Raw genomic sequence first — 25,912 nt, forward strand, 5'->3', positions numbered from 1 at the left:
GCAAAGAATAGGGAAGGCTTAATATAGTCTATGTTTGAGTTGAGTCTTGAAGGAAGTTAAGGATTCTCAGAGACATTGGGAAGGATAAAATTATTTCAACCATGGCGGGGACAACCAGTGTAAAAGCATGAAGATGAGAAATTAAGTATTATATTTAATAGCCTAATTATAAGATTAAAAAACTCCCTCAAAATTAGAAGGAATCCCATAAACCAGTTAGCCCAATGCATACCTTAATAAAAGACCTCTCTGGGATAAAGCTAAAGAATAAGTCTTTATCCCTCCTCTCCTGGAGAATGCCAGTGAAAGAGAATCTGCCACCTCTTGAGGTCACTCATTGTACTTTACTAGAGCTCAAATTACTAGGAAATGTTCCTTTATATCCAGCCTAAATTTGGTTTTGTAACAATCTACCCCCATCTTTGGTTTTGCTCTAGGACCAAGCAGAGTAAATCTAATTCCTTTTCCATGTGTTGTTGTTGTTGCTTAGTTGTTTTAGTCATATCTAATTCTTTATGAACCCATCTGGGGTTTTCTTGGCAAAGCTAATGGTTTACCATTTCCTCCTCCAGCTCATTTTACAGATGAGGAAACTGAGGCAAATAGGGTAAGGTGACTTGCCCAGGGTCACGTGGGTAGTAAGTGTCTGAGATCTGATTTGAATTCTAGGAAGATGAGTCTTTCATTGATGAGTCATTCTATCCACTATATCCCCTGACTGCTCTTTTCCCCACATGAAAATCCTTCAAATACTTTGAAATAATTAATATACCAGTTAACTTTATTTTTCTTCTAAGTTAAATGTTCAGTTCAATTATGTTCAAAATTTATTAAGCTTCTACTGCATACAAGTATTGCTCTAAGTTCTGATGAAATAAAATAATTCCTACCATTAAAGGTTTTTCTTCTTTTGGGGATAAAACAACTATATAAGTATATAAATATCAAGTCTTTAAAAATATTTCTAAGAGGTAGGGAGTACTAATAATCAAAACCAAAGAAAAAGTTTCATTTTGAAGGAAGGTATTCTTTGAGGTGGAAGTGAAGAGGAGTTTATTACAGATGCTGAGGACCACTTTTGCAAAGGGAAGGAAATTGTAGATAGTGAGTATCTAGCAGACCCATTTGGTGGTCATGGAGAATATGTGAGGGAGAGGAAAGAGAAATAAGACTGAAAGGGTAAATGGGAGTCAATTTGTAAGGAGCTTTAAATGCTAGGGTCAGGCTTTGTAAATTATACCAGTGGCAATAGGGAACTACTGAAATTTTGGAGGTAGAAAGGTGAAAGTGTCAGCTTTGTGTTTTAGGAATATTCCTAAAGGTTTGATTGGAGAGTGAAAAGACTGGAGTTAAGAAGACCAATAATGAGGCAGGTGAGATGTGATGAGACTTTGAACCATAGGGGTATCAAGGGAGAAAGGAAGATTTATCCAAGAGATATTGTGGCAAGATCTGATAACTGGTTGCATATTTAAGGTGAGTATGAGTGAAGATGACACTGAGATCAGGAACTCAGATAACAGGAAACAGGACAGTGATCTTGACAGAAGTGGGGAAATATAGGTGGGGTTTTTTTGAGAAAGATAATGCATTTTATAGATCTATTGTTTTATAATTCAATGATCTAGCATATGAATTGTGTATCCCTTTCAGCTCCTAACCCAATGCTCAACAAATACATTTAGCAAATATTAGTTGAATGAATAAATGAAGGCATATTAGTCATTTTGAATAGTTCCACAGACAGGGGATGAAAAGGAAGTCTTTGAAAAGAGGAATATTGTGATTTGTTTGTGCTCTCAGCAGCAGTCCCTTGCCTCTGGCTAATAGGTTTGTGGCATTATACTGGCAGTTCTTGCAGGCCAGAATTACTAGAACAGCCTGTATTCATTCATCTGAAGTTGCTTCCTTGGGTATGGTCCCTATGACACACAGCTGCTAGTAACCCATAGGCCATCAAATGCATTGCAGCAGTTTCATTTCCAAATGAGATGGAACATAACCACAGGAGATTATTGAATAAACTACCACATTAAGGATAATCGAGCTTCCTGCAGAAAGATGTGAACTGATCCCTTAAGGAAAGTCTTATACCTGATTATGATTTAAAATTCTTTCTCTCCAACATATTTAGTTTTTTTAGTGTGAGGAAGATGACAGAAATTCTTGGCCTAATTGTGTCTTTTGGAAGAACAAAGCCAAAAAGAGTTGGTATTGATTTCATGAGCCTTTCTAATGGTGTTGCTAAACCCAGTTTTTCAAAGCTAACTTAAATGTCCAACCCAAGAATATTATTCTAGGAGACTGTTGGATTTTTCCCTCATGTGTCTTTTCATCTATGGTAATAAGATTTTGCTTTGCAAGAAGTTCCAGCTGTCTAAATATTCCAGACTCAGTAATGTAAAGAGGCTAACTGATCTAGTTTGGTGTCCACCAGAGGCAGAGTACTCACTCAGATTCTTTAAAATTATTCAAGTTTATTTGGCAACTAAGCAACAAGGCAGATAAACAATATGCAAGCCACCTGGCCTGTCTGGTTTCCAGCATACTCCCCATCTTGAGTTGATAGTGGCCTTTTCATCTAATACCTTGGGGTCTCATATTTTTGAATTGCCTCCTGCAGCATTTAGCTTAAGTTAAAATGTACCAGAGAGCTCTCTGACTTAAAGCAATAGGCTCATCCACTACTACCAGGAGACTTTATTTTTGATGTGTAGGATGTCTAGTAAGAGACATACTATCTGAAACAGGATGGATTGTACTGAAGAGAATTAGGTAGACAGTCAACAATCACACACATATCTTTTTTCAAAACTATTTGCTAGTTGAAATAAACTATTAGATAAGACAAGGTTCTTGCCTTCAAGAGATTCACCAACTAGCAAGGAGAGACCAAAATGCAAAAATAACTCTCATACAAAATTATATATGCAATAAATGCATATGAAAAGTGAAAGCCAAGTACTGTGAATCATGGGGAGGCAGGGAGGAGGGGAGGAGGGGTTGGGGAAGGATCCAGGGCATAGGGATGAGGAAAGGCAAGGGATCCAAGTGGAGGATTGTATGTCATTCCTGGCATAGGAAAGAACTTTAGCAAAGGCAAAGGATGCTGGAAGTGTAGGTGGAGCTTGGGAGAGAGTAATCAAACTGACTGGAGCATAGCCTTAAATTTAGATGAGGCTGAACTTATAAAATAGCGCCAGATTGTGAGGGCTCTGAAGATATCACCTATATTTAGCAAAAAACCCCTAATTTTTGGTAATGTCGTCAATAACCTTTGGAAACTACTGATCTTAAGGAGAAGTCAGTGGAAAATAACAACACTTGACATTTATAAAAAGCATTATGCATGGCAGAATATGTTACATGAATTATCTGATTTGATCTTCCCAACAACTCTATAAAATGAGCAGTATAGTTATAGTCCTCATTTCACAGATGAGGAGACTGAGGTACAAGGGATTAAGTGATTTACTAAAGGCTACATAGGCTATTATGTAAAGAACAGGGATTCAACTTGTCTTTTGACTCCAAATATAACCTCTTTTGTTTAAAACATGATTCATACTTATTTTGTCCAGACACTGAGACTGGAATGCAAATAGAGAACCTATTCAACTGCAGATTATTATTGAATCTGTTTTTGATGAGACTATCTATGAAGGCTTTGGGCAAATGCCTCCAGTTTTGTCTTATATACTCTCCTATGGCAAAAAAGAAACAAATACAGATAGGGTATTGGGTATCCTTTTTATTTTTCACTTTGAACACATTTCAAATAAAACTCATTATTCTGTCTAAAATCACAAATTATCAATGCCAACAAATACATACTAAAACTGTGTCTACAAAGGCAAAGTGAAAAAGAAAACTGAGTCCTTTTTCAATAAATTTCAAAGCAGATCTTATCAATGACCATTCAAAAACTAGATAATTCACCAGACTGATTACAAGATTGCTCCCTTCTCTGTTTCAGTTTGTCCACATGTTAAAGAATTGTGAATGAATGAAATGCATTTATTAAATCTTTACTATGTGCCAAACACTATGCTAAGTGATGGAGTCAAATATTCTCTTTCAGTAACTGATTTACTTTCTAGTAGAGACAGGGGAGAGGGAATGGCAAAGAAGGTATAAGGAAATCACAAGTACTAGATAGTGAGTGGACCAGCAGAGCCATTGTTCATCACAGTTTTTCCAGAAGCATAAGTAGTTTTGTTTGATTATTGTTTCTACCTCTTTAGGTGGAAAATGGAGCCCCCAGGAATAATAATTATTGTAATTATATTTTTCTCCACTGAAAGTGAAGTAAAAAGGGTAGAAGTTTGAACGGGATTTGAAACATGGTCTGAATTTGAGATTGCCAATCTACACACACTTATGTATATGTGTGTATATATAATATTATATAATCAATACTATTTATTCTATACATATATATATATATATATTCCTACATCATACATATACATATGGTTGGTTGTTGTCATTCATGCTTGAAAGGGACCAAAATAACATCACTATATTGTGGTCAATGTATAGTTTGTGCACAGTTCCTGAACTTGCACAAGTTCTGGATAGTGGAAGATGTTCTCCAGCTTTCCCATTCACCAGTGGAATGATTACTCCTATGTTTTTTAGTATGATGTTTTCATCTATGTTGCTGGAAGAGAGAACCAAAGTCAGCTAGCTATTGCCCTGATGGTAAATTATTTAACTTGAAAAGGCTATCAGCCTAGACTAAAATAGAGGAAGAGTTGGTATGTGGTTTTTTTTTTGTTCACAGACTATTGTGCACTCAGGGTAGCCTCTGAGACTGAGATGCAATAGAGGACACCAAGAAAACGAAGGTTCTTCACTATTCAGTATTGCACCATCCATATGTGGAATCATAAGTTACAGCAAATGGAGAAATTTTGAATGTTGTATATAAGTTCACTTACCTTGGCAATATACTTTACAGGCATGTACTCATAGACAATGAGATTGGCACACACATTGCCAGAGCCAGCTCAGTGTTTGGATGACTCCAAAGGAAATTTTGGGAGAGAAGAGGTATTAGACTGTTTGCCAAACCAAAGGTCTACAGAACTGTTGTGCTAACCTTACTATTGTATGCCTATGAAACTTGAACAGCATACCAGCAACTTGCCAGTAAACTGAATCACTTCCATTTGAATTGTCTTGGAAAGATTCTGAAGATCACTGAGAATATAAGATACCAGACACTGAGGTTCTTTTTTTGAGCTAAACTGCCAAGTGTTTAAATTCTACTGCAGAAAGGGCAACTCCAATGATCTGGACATGTTGTTCAAATGCCAGATAACTCACAAAAGACAACTGCTCACATGGAGATCAGAAATGATACAAGGACCCTTTCAAGGTCTCTGAAGAACTTCAGAATCAATTGTAATACATAAAACTCATTGGTACAGGATTACCTAGCATGGCATGCCTGCATCAAAAAAGGCACTGTACTCTCTGAGCAAAGCAGAATTGCATTAGCACAAAAGAAAAGTGAGATGCACAAATTTAGAGACATCTCCACTCCAAATTTTCATATTGACTATATATATCCAACTTGTAGGCGAGTCTTTTGAGTATGTATTGTTCTGATCAGCCACAGTCAGAAACCATGACCCCAACAGAGTGATTTTATTTTGGTTCTTTTTGAACACAAGGGGCAACAACCAATTACGTGTATACGTGTTATATAGGCATGCATATACTACACATACACACAATGGGCTACGTATGTCTGTGCTGGCTGATTTCATCAATCAAGGCAGCATAGCATCGTGGTCCCAAAAGTAAGTTGATTAAGTCATCCAGGGCAAGTGTTGGAAAGTAGCAAGGTAAGTAGCAAGGTAAGTGGCAACGATATAATCAGGGTAGTTGGTCAGCTGGGATGCAAAGCATGAACTGCAAAGACCAAAGCCTGTATTTAGAAAATAGGATCCAGATGTGTTCTGTATGAAAGCCAAATAGCCAGGCAAGCAGCCAGCACCCATATCTAAGAGTATTCCATTTCTAGCATGTTTCACTGAACAATCTTGAGGAAAGGACCCAAATTTATTAATCTATTACAACCTAAGGAGTAGAATTTGAGGATGTCTAAGAACTCTCTAATTCCAAATCCTATGAATAAAAATTACATGGAGGGTGGAGCCTGGGTAGCTATTTCTTTGTATTTATTTCCCTTCTCCCATGTCAAAGGTAATGCTTTGCCCAGAGTAGATGCTCAATAAATCCTCATTGAGATAATTAGCAAATAATTCAGTTTCCTGCTTTTCAAAAATGTAATATCCTTGACTTTGAAAATGTTCAGAGGCATTTATTTATCATGACTTATTTCAAAGGTCTGAATACATTGGATCCATGCTGGTCTGGTTTCTATCCTAATTACCTTTTTTCTGTATTTTATAGATTGATCAAAAGCAATTTGATAAGATTCTGGACCTAATAGAAAGTGGAAAGAAGGAAGGTGCTAAGTTGGAATGTGGGGGCTCAGCCATGGAAGATAGGGGACTATTCATAAAACCTACAGTGTTTTCAGAAGTTACAGACAACATGCGGATTGCCAAAGAAGAGGTGGGTTATCATGAATGCTAATAGGGAAACAGAAATCGTATTCTGATGGCTCAATGGACTTGGAGGTTTAACTCTATCAAATTGCATAAACTCTGAGACCAAAGAGTCTTGGGGACAAATTTTCGCTTCCTCTTCATTACAGAAGAAATAGATTTTGGATAGCACTTCTTTTCTGTCATCTTAAAAATACTTCAAAAGGATCATGATTTAGCAATAGAAGGGGACTTCAAGTTCACATTGTTCAAACTTCTCATTTTATAGATGAGACCTAGAGGAGTAGTGACTTGACCAAGGTCACACACCTACTAAGTTTCAGAGCTAGCATTTAATCTTAAATCCTCTTACTCCAAATCCAACCTTAATACACCACATTTCCACTTCAGTTTGGGGCCATCAAAAGAACATAGATTACATTAATCTGTTACTAATTCAAAATTTTCAAACACTGCATAAATCACTTTCTCTGCTATTTTCAGCAGTTAAACTTCTCATAGAAGTAACATTGGTTAGGATAGAAGGAAGAATTAGTTGAAGCAGTTAAAATCCCACCCCCCGTCCTGCCCATACCCATATTCTAGTTTTTTACTCTTTTGTTTGTTTCCAAAGGAAACCATTAAGTTAGAGCTAAAACTTTCTGTAATCTTAGAACCTGTAAGGATTAGTTTTTGTGGAAAATTAAATCACTTTTCTCTCCTTTATGGCCAGAAAGATCTTTGGATCTTTATAATACATTTTTTAAATACTGATACCTCTAAAAAATTCAAGTCTGTATAGCCAGGAAGAAGGTTGGGACTAGAGATGAGCCTTTTTCTTTCTCCCACTTCTGAAAGTTAGTCAGATTAAATTCAAAGTAAAGGAAATATACTGCTCCCCCCACACACACACATTTAAAAAAAATAGTTGATTGATTCTTTTGTAAAATACTTGGCTTGCCATTAACTCTCTACTGAGTTTCACTCATTTATCAGTTTGGAATATCAGGAAAATTCTCTTTTATGATTCATTGACTTTTTAAATAAATAACAGTGCAGATATATCTTTGATATTAAAATATTTCTTAAAACAAAAGGTAAAATGAAATATACCTATTAAACAAAAGCCCCTGCAATTAAAAAAGTTAAGTCCTGGGAACTTCCATGTTATTTACATGATGGACATGATCCTGATACCAAAGTATAGGGGGATTTCTTTGAGATTTTGATAAGATAAGATTCCTGGAATCAGCCAGCACCCAGTATTATTTTATGTTCTTTTAAACCAAATTCTTATATGGAATGTTTATTCAATGACTGTACTCCTTGTAAAAACTCTTATTGAAGTTTTCCCCTTCTGGTTATCATTTTGAAATGATGGAAAGCAAGAGAATGCCACAAAGATGTAAATCTAACACTGTCATTCTAATATCAAACAAGATGGCATATGGTTACCATGGGTCAGCTTAGCATCACTGTAACAATTCCTATGGAGTTTATGTAGGATGAGGATCTGGCCCTGTATGATTAGACCCCAGGATGTTTTTGCCTTTTTTTTTTTTAATGTGTCCATTGGGAAACATAAAAGAGTAAATTACTGCCAAAGGCTTTCTGGCAACAAAATTTTATAGACTTTAGTCTTGAAATTTTTATGAGTTACTTACTGTACATGGATGGCATACAATTCCACTCTTTAACTGTCCTATGACATGTAGTTTCTAAGGAACCTGAGAAAGTATTTCCTCAGCCTAGACATAATGTTAGATCTAAAAATAGTTTTGGACATTGAATCTAGTAATGAGTTTCCTTCAAAAGCCACCTTTAAATTCTCAGTTTTTAGATTTATGGTACTGTTTTTCTTTTTTTTTCCCTTTGCTCACATTCCATTTTGGTAAAAAAATTGCCACACTGCTTCCAACACTTTCCAGAACCTGCTAAGATGTCCTTTGGTTGTTTTAAAGATCCTCTATTTGTGGAAAATGTGACACTTTGTGAATTGCAGAGCATAATCATAAAACTGTATCTATCCCAGTTCCTTAACAAGATAACATAAAAGGTTCCAACATTTTCAATATTGATGTATTTGCTATCTGCAAGGTTTTCATGCTTTTCCATGCTCAGGAGCTCAGGAAGGGATTCTTTTAGAACAATTTTAAGTTTCACCATTTATAAAAAAATTCAGATTGATTCTTCTTGGATTTCCAGAAAATCAAATTGCTTTCAAAAAAAGCCCTTAAGGTTTCTAAATCTATAATTCCTAGGATTGTTTGAAGCCACAAAGGAAAAGTAAGTGAGTGAGTCCAGATCCATTTATTCCAAATTGAATGCTCTGTTCAGTTCATCCCACAGTCCAAATTACTGGTGATCATTATGTATATTTGGTTTTTTAAAATTGTATTTATTTATTTTCATCCATTTGTACATGCATATTTCCAAGTTACAAAATTTCCCTCCACCCTACCTTCCCACCCCCATCTCCTCAGCAGGCAACAGTCAGGTTTGTATTTTACACACATATTTTGTTTAACATATTTACAAATTAGTAATTTTTGGCCTGAGGAATTAGGATTAAGGGATCATTTTGTATACTTGGACAAAAACATTAAAGTGAGAAAATTTTTTCTGAGGTCATGAGGTTACCGTCTGCATTTGTCCCTTACTGCCAACCTTTTATTTCACTGTAGATCTTTGGACCAGTACAGCCAATAATGAAGTTCAAAAATATAGAAGAAGTTATAAAGAGAGCAAATAGTATTGAGTATGGACTCACTGCAGCTGTATTCACAAAGAATCTTGACAAAGCATTGAAACTGGCTTCTGCATTAGAATCTGGAACAGTCTGGTAAGTATACAATATATATTGGTTCTCCCAGGCTTCGGAATGCCTGGAGAGACTCCCTTCTTTCTAATTTTTAAATGTTTTCAATAGCTATCAATAGCCAACCAACCTCAGGCTGCAATGCAATAGTGAACACTAGGTGTCATATTTTTTTTTAAAAATCCTGTCTGGGAGTCTGATGATAATTTTTTTTTTATTATTTCTATCTGCTCAGTTACTGTCTTCCCTCTTCCTTTCCTCTTGCTTTTAAACCCTCTGCTTTCATTTGCCTTTTTTCTTCTTCCTGGTTTACTTTCTGTTCTTCCTCACTTTTCCTTTATTCATAAATTTGTACTCTTAAGAGTTTCTATCTCCTCAATGAACATACATGTGATATGATGTAACCCATTGTTAGTTCAGCTGTTGCTGGATTAATTCAATCAACCATGTGTGCTGACTAATTGAAGTAAATGAGGATTACAGTACTTATCTACCTTAAGAATAACAAAAAAAAATTACTCATTGAAAACTTCCTCTATTACTTCCTCAATCACCACTAGAATAATTCCCAATTGGAAGCCTTCTGCTTGAAGTATTAAACTCATCATAAAGAGGTGAGAAGGGAAAAGAGGAGGTCAAAAGTTATTAAGCATTAGAGACGGACTTTATTGACTACTGATGTCTTTTCTCCATGTAATTGTATTTTAAAAATTCTTTCTATAGGATCAACTGCTACAATGCCATCTATGCACAGGCTCCATTTGGTGGTTTTAAAATGTCAGGAAATGGCAGAGAACTGTAAGTTTTGTTAATAATAATAATAATAATAATTTTAATATCTTTTATATTTTATTTCATTTTATAGTTTCCAAAGTATTATAACACATATTACCCCAGACTTCACACCTACTCTGTGCATTAAATAGGTTAGATATTATTATTCCATTTTGTAGATATGGAAGCTGAGGTCCAGAGAAATCCAAGTTTTCACAGCTAGTAAGTAGCAAAACAAGATTTCAACTCAGTTCTTTCACTGGTCTCATTGTAATACCACATACTGTCACTCCTATCTCATTAAGCCCCCAAGAGAACAACCACAAAAATGAACCAGATTTTCAAGAACATAATAGTTTGTCTGGACTCCACTTTAATTATCCAATCCCTTTCATTGCTGCAACTTAAACTGTTAATGACATTCAATCTGGTGATCTTATTGTTCCTTATATGTGTCATGCTTATTTCTATGTCTGAGACTTTAATAATTCTTTTTCCTACTCTCTAATCTTACTTGAAATACTCTGATCATGGGAGGGCTCTCATGTGTAATCTGCTAAATGATTCATTTTTGATGAATAATGCTCAAATTTCATCCTTCATTTCCTTCAAAACCTCAAGTATATGCTCTTTGGTCTTATTTCATAAATTTGATTTGAATATTCTCAGTAATAACTACTCTTTGAACTAGTACTATCAGAAGACAATTTAAAAGTAAGACTTTTCCTACTTTGTGTGTTTCTTGATCAAAACCAAGCCAAAGAATTCATTCAACTTGGTGACCTTCTCCTTTTAAACCTCAAAACCTTTACTTCACCATCATCAAAGAATCTATTGGTCTATCTAGAGAATCATTGGTTCAAGATATAGATGTGTGGATATATGTAACATATACATACATATATGTATATACACATATATAAGATATATATATATATGTATTTTTATTTTTTATTTTGGTTTTTGGAGTCCTTTGTAAAAATGGAACTCAAACTTTTTGTCTTTGTTTTTATTTTATATCTGCTATGTTGTGTGGATTTACCTTCTCTATGCATTTGATTTTTTAAGGTATTCTTAGTTCACATTTTTCTTGAGGGTTAATTTTTCAAGACTATCCCTTAAAGACTATTCTTCGATGTTTTTATTTTGTCTCAATTACATTTTCCAATACTGAATAATTGATTCCTTGGGTTTTCTCTCTTGTCAGGTTATAGAATTTAATTATGTTGTTGTCAGCTCTTACTTCATGTCCAAGGTTTTTTCAATAACTAGGACCAAGTCTTAAGTTCTTAAAGTCTCAGTATCACAGATTTAAAGCCTAAAGGGAACTAAAGGCCATCCACTACAGTACTCTCATTTTAAAGTTGAAGAAAGAGAAACCTAAAGTTGCTAAGTGACTTTTCTAAGGTCACACAGTAATAAATCTAAGAGGTAGGATTTTGAACCTGCTTCTTCTTACTGTAAGTCTTTCCATCCTATATTCATGAGTCATTGAATTATTTGCTCTAGGCATCAGTGCTTTTGTATTCATAAAAATTTCATCTCCATTTCTCCTCCCAATGAAGCTTTCTGACAGTTCAGGTACAGGTAAATAAATTTACCCACTATCCCTACCTGGTCTAACTCTGCATTTTCCCTAATCTATTATGGGTGTTAAGTAAGTTCACTTTAGCTTAACTGATTTTTGTATGGGTTTTAGGATGGATCAAACTTTTTTACCCTTTGACTTTCACTTTGAGTCCAGTGACATAGATAATGTAGCTATTATTAACCCTATTTTGCAGGTGAGAAAATGGAGGCTTAGAAATGAAAATACAAATATGTAGTAGAGTTTAGACTCAATTTTGAGTCTTCTCACTTAAAATTGAGCTCTTCCCATTATACCATATTGCTCCTCCCCACACTTTATATTTAGAATAGGAAGGATTATTTTCTATTTGTAGTTCTGAAGGAGATGGTAGAAATGAATTATATGGTGGGAAATAACTTGAGTCAGTGAACAAGAGCCAGGACAAGGATCCAATTTCTAATGGTTCTAGTCAAGACTAGCCCTACTATAGCCAGATCAGAGCAGGAGGACTCCAGCAGAATAAGCTAAGGCTGTATCATTCATAGTCATAGAAGATAAGGAAGCCTGGGGATCATTTGTGGAATGAGACACAAATGCCAGTGGATTTCTCATGCATGCTTTATGCAGATTTTGTGAAAATATTGAGTCATTTCAATCATGTCTGACTCTTCTTGGGTTTTCTTGGCAAAGATATCAGAGTCTTTGTCATTTTCTTCCCTAGATCATTATACAGATGAGGATCTGAGATAAATAGGATTAAGTGACTAACCAAGGGTACAGAAGTCTAGGAAGTGTCTGAAACTGAATTTGAACTCAGGAATATGAGTCTTCTTGATTCCAGTCATATTGTTCTATGCACTGTGCCACTTAAAGAATTTTTGTTGGAAAAAAAAAAGACTCTCTAGTAACCTCTAAAACTATATAGCAGAGAAGCTGTGATACAGGAAATTTCTTCACTAGGATTTCTCTGGACCACTGGTATCAAATAGAAAGGGTGGTCACTTTCAAGATTCTTGTGGATACACATTGACTTAGGAAACTATATATAAGCATTATTTATATTTTACTGTATTTTAATCTTGTGAAGTATTTCCAATTACATTTTATTCTTGTTGCTGTAATGTATTTGACACTTCTGCTCTAGAACATCAAAACATACTTCTCTCGATATTTACTCATTTATATGGATGTTTTCAGGTTATTTGTCTTATTAGATTATGAATTTATTGAAGAAAAGGTCTATGTTTTGTTCATTTTTGCCTCTACTTAGGCATCTAATATAAGACTTTATACACAGAAGACAAAGAGATTTTTGGAGATTTTTGTCCCTTTTTCTTAGAGGGGAGGGTTAGACATTTAATTCTTTTATGAAATGGTCCATAAAAAAAGTAATTAACTTCCAGATGAAGCTCAGAATTGCCTGAGGCACTGGGAAATGAAGTGGCCTGTCCATCCAAGGACACACCATCAAATCTTTCTGATTCCAAGGCCAATCCTTTGTCCAATATGCTCATCTGTTTTTCTGTTTAGTACATAGTATCAAAAAAAATTAAGATGTTGTTGCTTTAATATTTTTTCACTGTTTTCTTGCTTTTTTCTGCAACATACTGATGTGAAAATGTATTTTTTCATGACTTCATCTATACTATAATATATATTGTATTTTTGCCTTCTCAATGAGTAAGGGAAGGAGTAAAAGTAAGAAGAAAATTTGAAAATGAAAATAAAAATTAATCAAAAGATGATGCCATTGTTTGGGGTTTTGTTTTTGTATTTTATATTTTTTGAGGGGTGAAATTTCTCTGACCAGTAAATACCCCAGTTATTTTTAGTGACTTCTGGCTACAGCTATCTCTCCTGCTTTCAGAAACTCCAACCTCCATGCATTCTTTTTCTACTCCCTTTGAAGGACTGTAAACCACACTTTACGAGAGATTTGAATAATTCAAATACATCAGGACCAGTTTGTTCCTTCTAGGATCTTTTACTCTGGGTAGATATGCCATCTTTCTGCTACATGAATTGTTAATATTTTGAAGCCATCATTCCAACTAAAACATGGACTAAATAAATCTCCCCAGATGTTCTCACCTTCTTAACACATTTTCCAGTTTTTTTTAACTGTTACATTCAGTTTTTTATTTTGTCATCATTTACTAAGAGTGATTGACAGATATGTGCTTTCAAAGTTAAGCCTAATTTGATTTATTTTTTAAAGTTTTGGGTTCCAAATTCTATCCCTCCCTCTCTTCCTCTCTTCTCCTTTCCTTAGACCATAAACAATCAGATAAAGTTTATATACATGCAATTATGTAAAAATTTCTTTATTAGTCGTTTTGTAGAAGAAGATTCAAATAAAGGAAAAATGAAAGTGAAAAATAACATGTTTCAGTCTGTATTCAAACAGTATCAGTTCTTTCTCTGGATACAGATAATGTGCTTCATCTTTAGTCCTTTGGGGCTGTCTTGGATCAACATTTTTCAGAGACTAGTTACATCATTCAGTTGTCCAGTTTCATATACTTGATTTCTGATGATATCTTCCACAGTCAAATAACATGAATTCAAAGTGATTTAACAGAATATATTATATACATATATATGTATATATATACATATATTATATAAGGAATTTAGAAAATCTTTTAAAATTTTGTTTTCTTATTATTACAGAGGCGAATATGCTCTGGCAGAATACACAGAAGTGAAAACAGTTACTATTAAACTCAATGAGAAGAACCATTGAATGGGAGATATCCTTCCTTAAGCATCTGACGTTCTGAATGTGGCAGAGAAATTTTGTAGAACACAGCACTTCTTTAAAAAAAAACCTTTATTTCTTCTAGGACTTTAAAATCTACTGGATTTTGAAAGAAGTTTTCTCTCATTCATGTTCACCTTTATTCATCCAAACTCTGGAGGGCTCCATTAGCCACCTGTGAATTTTGTCATACTTTATGGTAATCAAGTTATCAGCTATTATTAAAGTTTTGCCCCTTTAGACTTGGTCACAGGGGACAGTGAAGAAGCTCAGGGCATTATTAAAAAAAAAAAACAGCATTTCCAAAAACAATGATGTCTGGCCCTTGCTTGGAAAGCACTTGGCCAAATGTCTTTACTCTGTTAAGAATTTGTCAAAAAAACAAAAAACAAAAAACAAAAAAGAAGTCTTCCCTAGGCTTAGAAAAGAGAAACCCTGTAATTTACAGTGATAGGTCTTGCTAAAGACCTCTTCCCTCACCTCCAGCCACCTGAACCTATGATTCATTCTTCTCTTGATATTAAGCAAAACTGGACATGGCCATTCAGCCAGAGCTTAGATAGAAAACAAACAAGTTAAATGACATAAATTTATGTAAACATTAACTCCACTTTGATTGAAGATGATAATCCTATATCAATATCCTTCATAGAAGGGTGTTAATTTCATTAAAGGACAGAATGAACAGTGATTAATTTGGCAGACAATTATCTTCATTCATGATAACATATGCATAAATTACTCGGTTTAAAACTAATAGAAGTGCCCAAAACAACACTTATTCAGTAGCCCCCAAAACATATTACACACGACATGGATATCCTGCCAAGCACTTTCTTTTAGGGGGAGGAATAAAAAAGACTTTTGCACTGCATTCACCACAAAGATTTGCTCTATCTGATAAAGTCTTGCAGGCTTGGTTTATGTTTAACTTGTAAGCAGATCATGAGAGATTTTTACAACAGTTTCACTGAGAGCCCTGTATATCTAGTGGAGTCAAAACATTAGTCAATCAATCAATCAAACAACATTTATTAATGTGCTAATCTCTGGGCAACAATCAATCAATAAGCAGGTATTATGTACCTAATATGGATCAGACACCACGCTAACCACTAGGCTTTCCATAAGTTACTTAAAGTGAGAATTCCCTCCCTTCCCACATGCACCCCCCCCCAATGCACTTTAAAGTGCATTCTTTACAACAATCCTGTGAAGTAAGCAGCATAACTATTATTATCCCCGTTTTTCAGGTATGGGAACTGAGGCTCACCAAGTTTCAGTGAATTGCCTAGGGTCATACAGCTAGGAAGGAGCTTGAATTCAGATTCTCTAGCATCCAATCCCAGGGCTCTTCCCACTTGTTCATTGTTGCTTATTGATCCATCTTGCTAAGTAGGACTTTTATTCTACTGGAAAGATTGGTGTCACTTAGCCTTACTTTGGAAGTCTCCTACTTATATTGATTTCTAATTGATTCAGCAAATAAAAATACAGACTGAGTGGAAGCAAGAGGTCTACTACTGCATCTGAGTGGTTTGGGAACTTTGCTTTTAAAAAAAGTTGTGAATTTTTTCTATTATTCTTAACTTGGAAATGCTATAAATTTTCCTATTTGGCACTGAAAAATCACAACTTATTTTAAAAAAATTCTTAAGGCATACTTTTAGTATCTTCTAACATATTTTTTCTAGATGTGAAAAATGATGCTTATATTTGAGATTATAGCAAGGGAATAGCATAATAAAGTGAAATTCCAATAATAAAAATCAAGATGTATATACAGAAAATCATATATATGATATTGAACTGTTATCCTTGTAGAAAATAATGCCATAGGTAATTCACTGTTTTTTTTTTCCCTATCAGTTAAGACTCAACATATTGTCTTATTATATTGTCAAATCAGGGTTTGACTTTACACACTGAACTTTCTGAATTTTATCTTACATAACTTTAGACACTAATTTTAAAAATAATCCCTCAGAGGGCTCCTCTTCTTTCATTGCACAGTTATGCTTTTCATATGAAATGCTACTTAAATTGTTTAAATATTTATAATTAGTATACAGTTAATTACCCTATTTTTTATAGCTGAAAGTACATGGAAATGGTATGTTTAAACTTCTTGTATATACTGTATTTAGAAATGGAAATCTATATGATATTAGGTTTTCGATTCTTTAAAGATTTACTTTTCTGTGGTGTGGTTTAAAAAAAGACAAACTCCACTATAATCCTGTGAATTCTAATTCCACAGAAGATTAAGTTTAATGTGATGCAACAACACTTTTAAAACAGAATAAACTTTTGAGACAAAACAAAATGATTCATTTTCCTTATCAACAAAAATTCATACTCATTACATGTAGACACTCTTTCTGAAGTATCAATCTGAATTTTAAAAATCCCATTGCTGGTTTTGAGAGATTAAATTTTTATTTGCCTAAATTAAAAACCTTAGACTAGAATTTTAACTGCCAAAATAAGATTTGCTACTTCTTTATCTGGACGTTTCTCAACTATACATCTGATTTTGAAATCTCAGAAAATAATTCATAGATAGATAAAAGTTAAAATTGGAATAAGAGCATCAGTGGGGTTAAGTAGTATTGAACATTTTTAGGTTAATCCAATATCTTGGATACTTCTCTGTTCCAGCAAAGCTGAAAGCTATCTTTTTTTGATAGAGAAAAAGGTTAGAATGCTTGTCTTCAGATCATAGACTCTGGAGCTTTGAAGGGACCTGAGAAGACAATTGCTTCCTTTTGTAGATGAGATAGAAGAGGTGAGATGACTTGAAATCTTACTCTCATAATACCTTTTCTACTCTTCCACAGAGGCAGAGAGGAGAGTAGTTTTACCTTGTTCAAGAATTAAATGCTATTAGATTCTTTTTCTCCCAAATGTTAATGAAGAGAAGTTTATTAAGGAAACGAATTTGAGAATTCTTTTGAATATATGAGTTACAATGAGTTCTATGATTTGAACAATTCTATACAAGGATGTTGTAGTTTCCAATGCCCTCTGGTTTTGCTCTGAGGTTTTTGTCAAACAAATCACTTCAAGATTATTCCCCACCCCCTTCTCCTCCACCCAAGCCCTCTCCACCCTTCAAAACTAGGGAAAAAGTACTGAATTTTTAACCATGCACTTCCTAAAGAAGTCACTAGATGGCATACGACAGAGTTGTTGCAGGGAGACCTTCAAGAAGGAAGTTATGAATGCAATGAAATCATATCTGCACTGTGTGGTGGACTTGTTTGCTATCTTCGTTGTTTTTTTCTCTCACCCCAGTAGACAAACACCACATTGGAGCATTTCCTAGGAAGTAGTAATACTGTGACTCTTACAAGGGTCTATGTTATGAGTTGCTTCCCAATTATGAAAAGATTTCACTAATTTGACTTCAGTTTTTTTCAGGTCTCCAATTATAGCTCTGCCCCACAGGGCGAGGCTTCCTGACAGAAATCCAGTCTGTCTGAAGGCCTAGAAAAGAGTTAAGTAATAACTGAATCAAGACATGGGGATGAGAGAGACTTATGAACCATGCAAATGAGTATTGTAGCTCACACATAAAAGACAGGAAATATTTTTTCTAATGACAATCTCATTAAAAATTACACCTAAAGCTTGCAAATTATTATTAGCCCCATTTTACAGATGAGGAAACTGAGGTAGAAAGAGGTTAAATTACTTTCTAGGCTCTATAGGGGCAGAGAGGTACAATAGAGAATGCTGGGCCAGGCAGGAGTCAGATAGACATGAGTTCAAATTATGCCCTAATCACTTTGTAACTGTGTGCTTAGGGACAAATTACTCAGTTTGCCTCAGTTTTCTCAACTATAAAATGAGGATAATAAAATAACATTTTTAAGTCATTTAGCACAATGACAGACACATAATAGGGTCCTTATAAATGCTTATTCCCTTCCATTCTCTCATTAGAGCATTCACCACCTAAAAGAATTAAGATATAAAGGCTTTTGTGGTCCAATATGACTGGAGCATAGGGTCATAATGGAAGGGGAAGTCATCTAAGTTTAGACTGAAAAAAAAAAGGAGGCAGGAGGCAGACTGAAGGACCTTATTTGACAAAATCCGATTTTCACATCAGAATCTGCTTCACTGAAGAAAGAAAATGGACAAGGGGTGGCTACAAACATTATAACTATGCATATGTGTGTCTGTGTGTGTGTGTTAAAAGGGCGAGGCAGGTTTGTATAGTAGACAGAGCATTGACTTCACAGCCAAAATGACTTCAAGTCCTGACTCTGACAGATACTGTGTGACCTTGAGCGCTTGACTCTTCCTGGATCTCAGTTTCCTTATCTGTGAAACAAGGGGAGAGGCCCCTAGGAGCTCGATTCGAATCTAATCTCCTGGGCCTCGGTTTCCACTTGCGTACAATGGAAGCAAGACTGGATAACCCCGAGGCTGTCCCATTGCTGGCCCACTCTGGTCTCTTCCTGCCTCCCAAGCCCTTGGTTCGCCGGCCACCGCAGACTTTCCTAGGAGGGTCAGATGTTCCAGAAGTAACCAGCCCCCCCACTCTGCCGCTTCCCCCGCTGCCGACTCGTCCCTCCTGGCTCACCGCTTGTTCCCCCCAGCTCCTCCAGCGCCCCCCCCCCCCCCGCCCCGAGTAACGGGTTTGGAGGAAGGGAGGTCCCGGCCCGGCCTCGGCCCTGACTATGACCGTGACCGTGGCCGAGGCCCAGGCAGAGCGCGCGACCGCGGGCGCAGCGCGGGAAGCGCGGGGGGAGGCCGGGGAGGGAGGGCCGAGGCCGGGAGAAGAAGGGGGGCGCTGCCCCGCTCCGGCCCCGCCCTCCCCGGGGGACTCCCGCCCACGCCTCCCGCTTTCCTCCCCTCCCCACGGAGGGAGCGGCAGTCGCCCCGAGCCCCGATTCCACCTGGCAGCGCGGGGGCCCGTGCCCCTCCCCGGGGGCCAGGTAAGCTTCTCCTCCGACCCCTCCCTTATCTTGACTTGCTGCCGCTCCGAGACGCATTCCAGGGTTCCCAGTGGGGCGGGGTGGCCCGGCCGGAGTGGGGGGGCTGCTCCCTGAACTCCCTGTGCCTGCGGGGCGGGAGGGGCCACGCCGCGGGCCGGCCGCCGCCTCTTTGTGGACGTGGGCCGGGCGGGGTGGGGGACTGCTGGAAGATGCCCCTTTCCCCAGGTGCTGCTCACCTGGACTCCTGCCCGGGAAAGCGCGGGGTCCCAGCCGAGCCACTGGGGAGCCTCCCGAGCCAAGCTTGAGCTCCGCCGCAGGGATGTCCCCGCAGTGACGCACGGCTCCCCGGGGCCGCCTGCGGAGGGGACCCGACTCTGGGGCCGGGTGGGGGGGAGGAGGGGCTCGGGCGTCCCAACCCGGAGCCGGGGGTGAAGCCGGCCAGTCCCGGGGGGCCGGGGAGGAAACCCGAGGTCCGGGGCCGATCTCCTCCCGCACACAGGCACCAACTTCCTAGCCTTGGAGACCAGTGGCTTCGGAGGACCACCGGGGGTCTGGCGCTCAGTAGGCGCCAAATAAAGTCTATTGATTGGTGGACGGGTTGATCTATCAACCAAAGCATCTTATGCGTGCGGTTTCTCTTCTGTCAATCTTGGAAAGGATGGACGGAAAGGAGAATGCGTTGGACTCATTTGGACCCTGCTCTGAGATGCCCAGAAACAAAAACAACTGACTTTTTTTTAAACCAAGAGTACGATTTTGTAATTTAGTATTTATCAGGACTTACGGGGAAGGGGGGGTAGTCACTTCCTAGGAACCCCCCCCCCCAACAAAAACAGGTTTGGAAACGTCTGCTTAACTAAAATTTCAAGTGATCCAGAATCTCTTCAAGACTTAGACTTGGGCTGATAAACTGAATGCACTGACAAGTAAGATCTTAAAAAAGGCAATTATGATTAAGAAGTATTATGTGGAATAGCAAACAAAAAAAGGAAAACGGGGAAGTGTTCAAGAAGTAACAACTGTCAAAACTTCCCTTCTGCTTGCAAAGTGCTTGTCTATTTTGCCGTTTTTTTAACTTTTGGATGTCAAATATTAGTGATTGCAGAGGAAGGACATTTGGAGTTTAATTTTATTAAGTAGGCATGTCATAAGTAACATGACCGTTCAGGTCCTCCCCACCTCAGTTAAACATTTTAGGAAAAGTTGAAATTTCTATACCTTGATTGTGGGGAGTTAAATTGAGAATGCCCATTTACTTCTATGATACCTGGATATTGTTTTTACCTTAAGAGTTTCGACTCTAAATAACTATGTGTGTGGAAATTAAAGAATTGACTTTAGTAGGTGAACAAGGATGCCTCACTAGATGCCTTTCTTTATTGCTAGTCATGATTGGAAATTTTTATTCTTGAAGGGACAGGGGAACAAACTTTTCTAAGCCTAGACTTGGAAGACGGTTATAATCCTCTCTTCTAACATGGTCTCCCACCAGAAGTCCTTTCAGTAGATTCAAATAGACTCCCATCAGTATCTCTTCCTATTAGATTTAATGAAAAGTCAGCAGAAGAAATCTCTCTTAAACTACTGAAATCTTTAGAGGTTCAATCCAGGTGCTACTTCTCCATTCTTCCTTAACTGCTGTCCCATCCTTACTCCCAAATACCAACTAAAATAATATATCCCTTTCTTCTCCAATTTTCTTAGAACACTTTGTCCCAAACTTTTATGGTTATCCATTCTGCCTTGTATCAGTTATTTTGTGCATTTTTGCACATGAGAATTGATACTGCCAATAAAAAATCAGTACCCTACTGCTAATTGGTTGCTGACAAATTTCTCCATTCTTAGGCTGGTTTTTTTTTTGTTTTTTTTTTTTGTTTTTAGGATTTTGCAAGGCAAATGGGGTTAAGTGGCTTGCCCAAAGCCACACAGCTAGGTAATTATTAAGCGCCTGAGCTCGGATATGAACCCAGGTAGTCCTGACTCCAGTGCCTTTGCTTTATCCACTATGCCACCTACCTAGCCGCCCCCTTAGACTGGTTCTTGTACAAAAGATCTACCTAGGCTACCTAGTAAGGCTTTGCTACCTGATAAAACCGTCTAGAATTTGCTTGTTTGTTGATGTTATTTTTAATGCACTGCAGAGACTTTCTAAACCCAGAGTCACTCCTAGGCCACAAATGAGGCAGGCCTTAGGATTTTATAATTTTATTACTTTTGTCCTGACACACCTTTTGAAGTAAATTGACTTCCTTACAATCCTGCTTTTGTGGGAGGGAGATTTTGAAGTCACGAAGAGAAAACTGATTTTAGTCTGAGCCTTCTGAATCATTGTAAGATGAGGCATCATGGGATACAACTACCAGGAGAATACAGGCTTTTTTTTATTTTGAAAGATCTTAGAACCTTTATGCCTTTATATAGGTGGAAAAGGCTTGGAAACCACCCATTGACTGAAAAATGAAAAATCTGTACTATTTACCTCTTCAAAGATAATTTCCCAATTTAGAAATTTGATTATACGAGCAACCTAAGTAAAGATGAGAAAACATTGAGGAAGCTAAATTTTTTTTTTTTAGCAAACTTTGGATGGGAAGGGAAAATGTGCACTATTTGCCACTTCTGATATGAGACCATTTCCCATTTTAAAAATTGATTATATCAAAAACCTGATCTATGAGGAAGCAGAGATCAGTTTGAGGGCAGATAGTGAGTAAAACTTAAATTGCTATACCTTGAAACTTCTATTTAACAAATAGACAAAATTGTGACTATAAAGCTACTCTGATAGCAAAATAATATGCTGGTAAAAATGATTTTCATAGGGAAACTGAAAGCAAAAAGGGGAACAGCATGTCTTAGGGGATTTTAGAAGAAGTTAAAATTTTAAGTTTGCAAAAAAAAAGTAAAATTGTAGAAGAGCATTACAGGTAGGAAACATAAACAAAATTTAGATATTTCCTATCATTTATGTTACTTTTAGTGTTGGATGCATAGAACTAATTGTAAGAACTCATTATGTTTGAAGGCAATTATTTACAATAGTTTTAGTCCCATTCTACCTCTCTTCCCCAAACAATCCCCATGAGTTTATTTTTTTAGATTAGTTTTTATAGAGTTAGCAACTATTTGTTAAATCTCTGCAGGATCTATAATCGCTCCCCATACCTTTCCATCTTCCCTCCCTATACCTCCTTCCACCACACCCCTACATTCTCCCCACTCTCCTGAGCCTCCTCCCCCACATAGACAAATACTTCCTAGGCTCCAGAATGTTAAATAGCTGACATCCCCAGTGCATATTCAGATACTTTCCCCTTCTATTTAAAATATGCCAAATTATATTTAACACCACATCTGTGAATTTTGTTGTGATTGTCCCCCTCCAAACAACTCTTTGAATTTTAAAAAGGTTTTAAAGAATGCAATGTAGATAAAATTCATAATATGAACTGAGTGCTTAGAGAAGCACTGGTCTGATGAATTTCAGAGCTTTTGAGTACATATTTTTGCAGCTGTGTTGCTTAATAATTGTGGAAGATATACAAAATAGAACCAGTATCAATTGATTACTAAACCTTTGTTAAAAATCTGTGATAAGGGAGAAAATGTTTTTTAAAAAGCAAAACTATATTCTATAGTTAGAAGGCAATATGTACTCATACAAAATAAATACAAGTGAGAGATTATGGAGAAGGGCGTTGAGCATTCAGGAGGCCTTAGAGAAACAGAGATAATTAGAAGTCATGAAATGATAATAAACCAGCTAACAGGGCCACAAACTGGCCAAATAATTAGGTGGAGAACTAGGAGAAAACAGTGCCAGGGAATATTCGAGGCGAGAGGGTGGTCAATAGAGTCAGATGCTTCTGAGCGATCAAGAAGGATGTGTATTGAAGAAAGATCATCAGTTAATAGTTAAAAGGGTGATGTTGGAAAGATATGAGGTCAGAAGCCAGACTGCAGAAGCTTGAGAATTAATTAGTCCATAAACATTTATTAAGGACCTGTTCTCAGACACTAAAAATGCTGGAGATAGTAAAAGAGGCCAAAGAAAAGTCCCAACTCACAGGAATTTATAATTTAATGGGAAGTGAAAGGAGAGGAAATGAAGAGGGGGAAGATTATAGGATGATAGTTTAAAGAGCTAGAGAAGGAGAGATTTGAGGCATATTTGTTGGAACAACAGAGGCAAAGAGCCAGTACATTGGGAGAGACTGAAGAGTAGATAAGGAGATGATAGTGGGGGCAGTTTGCTGATGTTTAAGAGAAGGCATGAGATTGAGAAAGGTTGTCTTTGGCAAGGAGGACCACCATTTTTAATCAGATATAAATAGAAATAGAGACTGGGACTATAATTTCACTAATTATAGGGAGCTCCCTCCACCACGGCTAGCTTCTCTGTCAGTTTTGAGAGTCTTCTAAGGTATTTAAAGGTTAAATGATTTGTCCCAGGGTTATTTGAACCCTGGTTTTCCTGACTACAAGTCTAACTTTCTTTGACATTTGTCATAAGTAAATGCAATTCCCATCTTTAAGATTTTAAATTTTAAGGTAGTCTGCTAATTAGAAAAGGGTATAAGACCCTGCTGATGGCATAGTCCCAATCCTCTCCAATCACCATGCCCCTAAAATATTTTTTTCTAAATTAAATTTTATTTTATTTTCAAACACATATTTATCTTCCCTTCTTCCTATCTCCTCCATTCTTATTAAGGGGAGTGAAGGAGAAAGAGAACAAGAATTCATTAAGATCCTATCATTTGCTTAAGTAATTTACAAATTTTCTCATTAATCTATTAAAAAATAAGGGGAAAAACTCTTTTTACAAACCTATTATAGTCAAACAAATTCCTACATTGTCCATGTTAAAAAAAAATTCTCAGTCTGCACTCTGAATTTATCACCTTTATCAGGAAGTGGGCAGGAGTATATTTCATTATAGGTCCTCTGGAATTGTGGTGTTATCAAAATTCTTTGCATGCACATTATGTACATATTAGAAGATGAGAGTTATTGATTGAGATGTTGAGACAGAAATTGCTTGTTTTCTAGCTCATCCTACATTGGTGTAGGTAGTCCATGAAGGTCATTGAAAACAAAAAGGAGACTATAGAGAAATAATTTTAAAGATTTACAAGACTAGAGAAAGATTTGATTTTAAAAAGTTCTTTTTTCTTCCTTCTAATAAAGCAAACCAGATTTCTTCTCCTCCACAATGTCATCTTGCTTCCACACTGTAACCTGCATTCTGAGCTGTGCAGATGATGATCTTTGACTGGGCTGTTTCAGGAACTGAATTACCAGAGTTTCACAACTGCAACCCAGAATGTACTGGTGTGTGGGTACTGAGGCAACTGCTATAGGCCAAGAGCACATCATGGACCAAGATCAAGATGGTAAGTCCTTAGTTTAATATAAAATAATGGTTTGGGTCACATAAAATAATGACTCATTTATATAATTTGTTTAATGCTTTAAAGTGGGTTTCTTTCTAACTACCTTGTGAGACAACTACATTAATTATTTTTATGTCATCATTTTTCAAATGAAGAAAATGAATCTGCAAGTTTAGTAGGGCTGTTATTTGTTCAGCGTCCTATATCTTATAAGCATGGAGTCAGGATTTGAACTCAGGTAATATCATTCCAAGACTAATATTTTCTACAATGACATGGTTTGATTTTTTCCCTTCAAATCAAAGGAAATAAGATTGATGATTATTTTGTGTCACAAAAATATCCTTTGGTAAGAACCATACTAATTAGCAACACAGGAATATATGATCTAATTTTCGAATGTCAACTCCTACTTGAACATAAATTATGAAAAATGGAAAATCTACCCCATAGTGAATTTTCCCAAAGTTTTAGACACATCTTATAAAAGTTTGCTTCTTGTAAATCTTTTTATTAGTGTTAGACAATGATGTGATATTGGAACAAAATGAAACAGAGAAGTACATAATTTTATATTTAGTTCTTTTAACAATTTTAAGTGAGCCTTCAAAGATCTCATTTTTTGTACACAATGACCCTTTGATGAGGGGAAAGTATTATTATCCTTATTTGACAGTTAAACAACTTACCAGTCAGTTATTGGTCAGCACAGTTGGTCCAGAAGGAAGAAAGGCTGTCATTACTTAGTTTGATTTTCTAGGAGAGAACCAAGTGTTTAAAAAAAAAAAAGCTCAGTTTCCTCTGATTTAATTTAAAGAATTGCACATAAATGTGGCTATGGAGGAGTAAACATTCTCCATCACATCTTTGCTGCTCCCCACCACACACACCATGAAGGAGGTTAATGGTAGGGATAGACATATTATTGAAAACTATCTCATCTCCATTTGTTACTGAAGTGTTATGTTGTATCTGTGATATAGTTGTTTCAGGATGTTTTCTCTTATATAATTTGTTGCTACTAGATTATTATTCATAAATTTTGAGATTTCCAAAAGTGGTGAAGGAATGAAAATGG

At 36.6% G+C, this 25,912-nt stretch overlaps 2 protein-coding genes across 4 annotated transcripts in view; both read left to right on the top strand.

The window, feature by feature from the left end:
* The window catches only part of ALDH1A3 (aldehyde dehydrogenase 1 family member A3), a 47,723-nt gene extending 32,831 nt beyond the window's left edge, over nt 1-14,892 (top strand). Inside the window, exons 10-13 of the mRNA XM_074234231.1 lie at nt 6,427-6,591; nt 9,248-9,405; nt 10,105-10,179; nt 14,399-14,892. Coding sequence (XP_074090332.1) covers nt 6,427-6,591; nt 9,248-9,405; nt 10,105-10,179; nt 14,399-14,471 — 471 coding nt within the window. The 3' untranslated portion in view covers nt 14,472-14,892. The remainder of the gene's footprint in view (nt 1-6,426; nt 6,592-9,247; nt 9,406-10,104; nt 10,180-14,398) is intronic.
* A 4,439-nt stretch (nt 14,893-19,331) lies between these two features.
* Nucleotides 19,332-25,912, top strand: part of LRRK1 (leucine rich repeat kinase 1) — a 175,799-nt gene continuing 169,218 nt past the window's right edge. For all 3 annotated transcript variants that reach the window (XM_074234232.1, XM_074234233.1, XM_074234234.1), the window contains exons 1-2: nt 19,332-19,435; nt 24,629-24,834. In XM_074234232.1, the coding sequence (XP_074090333.1) occupies nt 24,765-24,834 (70 nt within the window). In that variant the 5' untranslated portion in view covers nt 19,332-19,435; nt 24,629-24,764. The remainder of the gene's footprint in view (nt 19,436-24,628; nt 24,835-25,912) is intronic.

The sequence above is a fragment of the Macrotis lagotis genome, chromosome 4 (assembly GCF_037893015.1).
Source record: "Macrotis lagotis isolate mMagLag1 chromosome 4, bilby.v1.9.chrom.fasta, whole genome shotgun sequence".
NCBI lineage: Eukaryota > Metazoa > Chordata > Mammalia > Peramelemorphia > Peramelidae > Macrotis > Macrotis lagotis.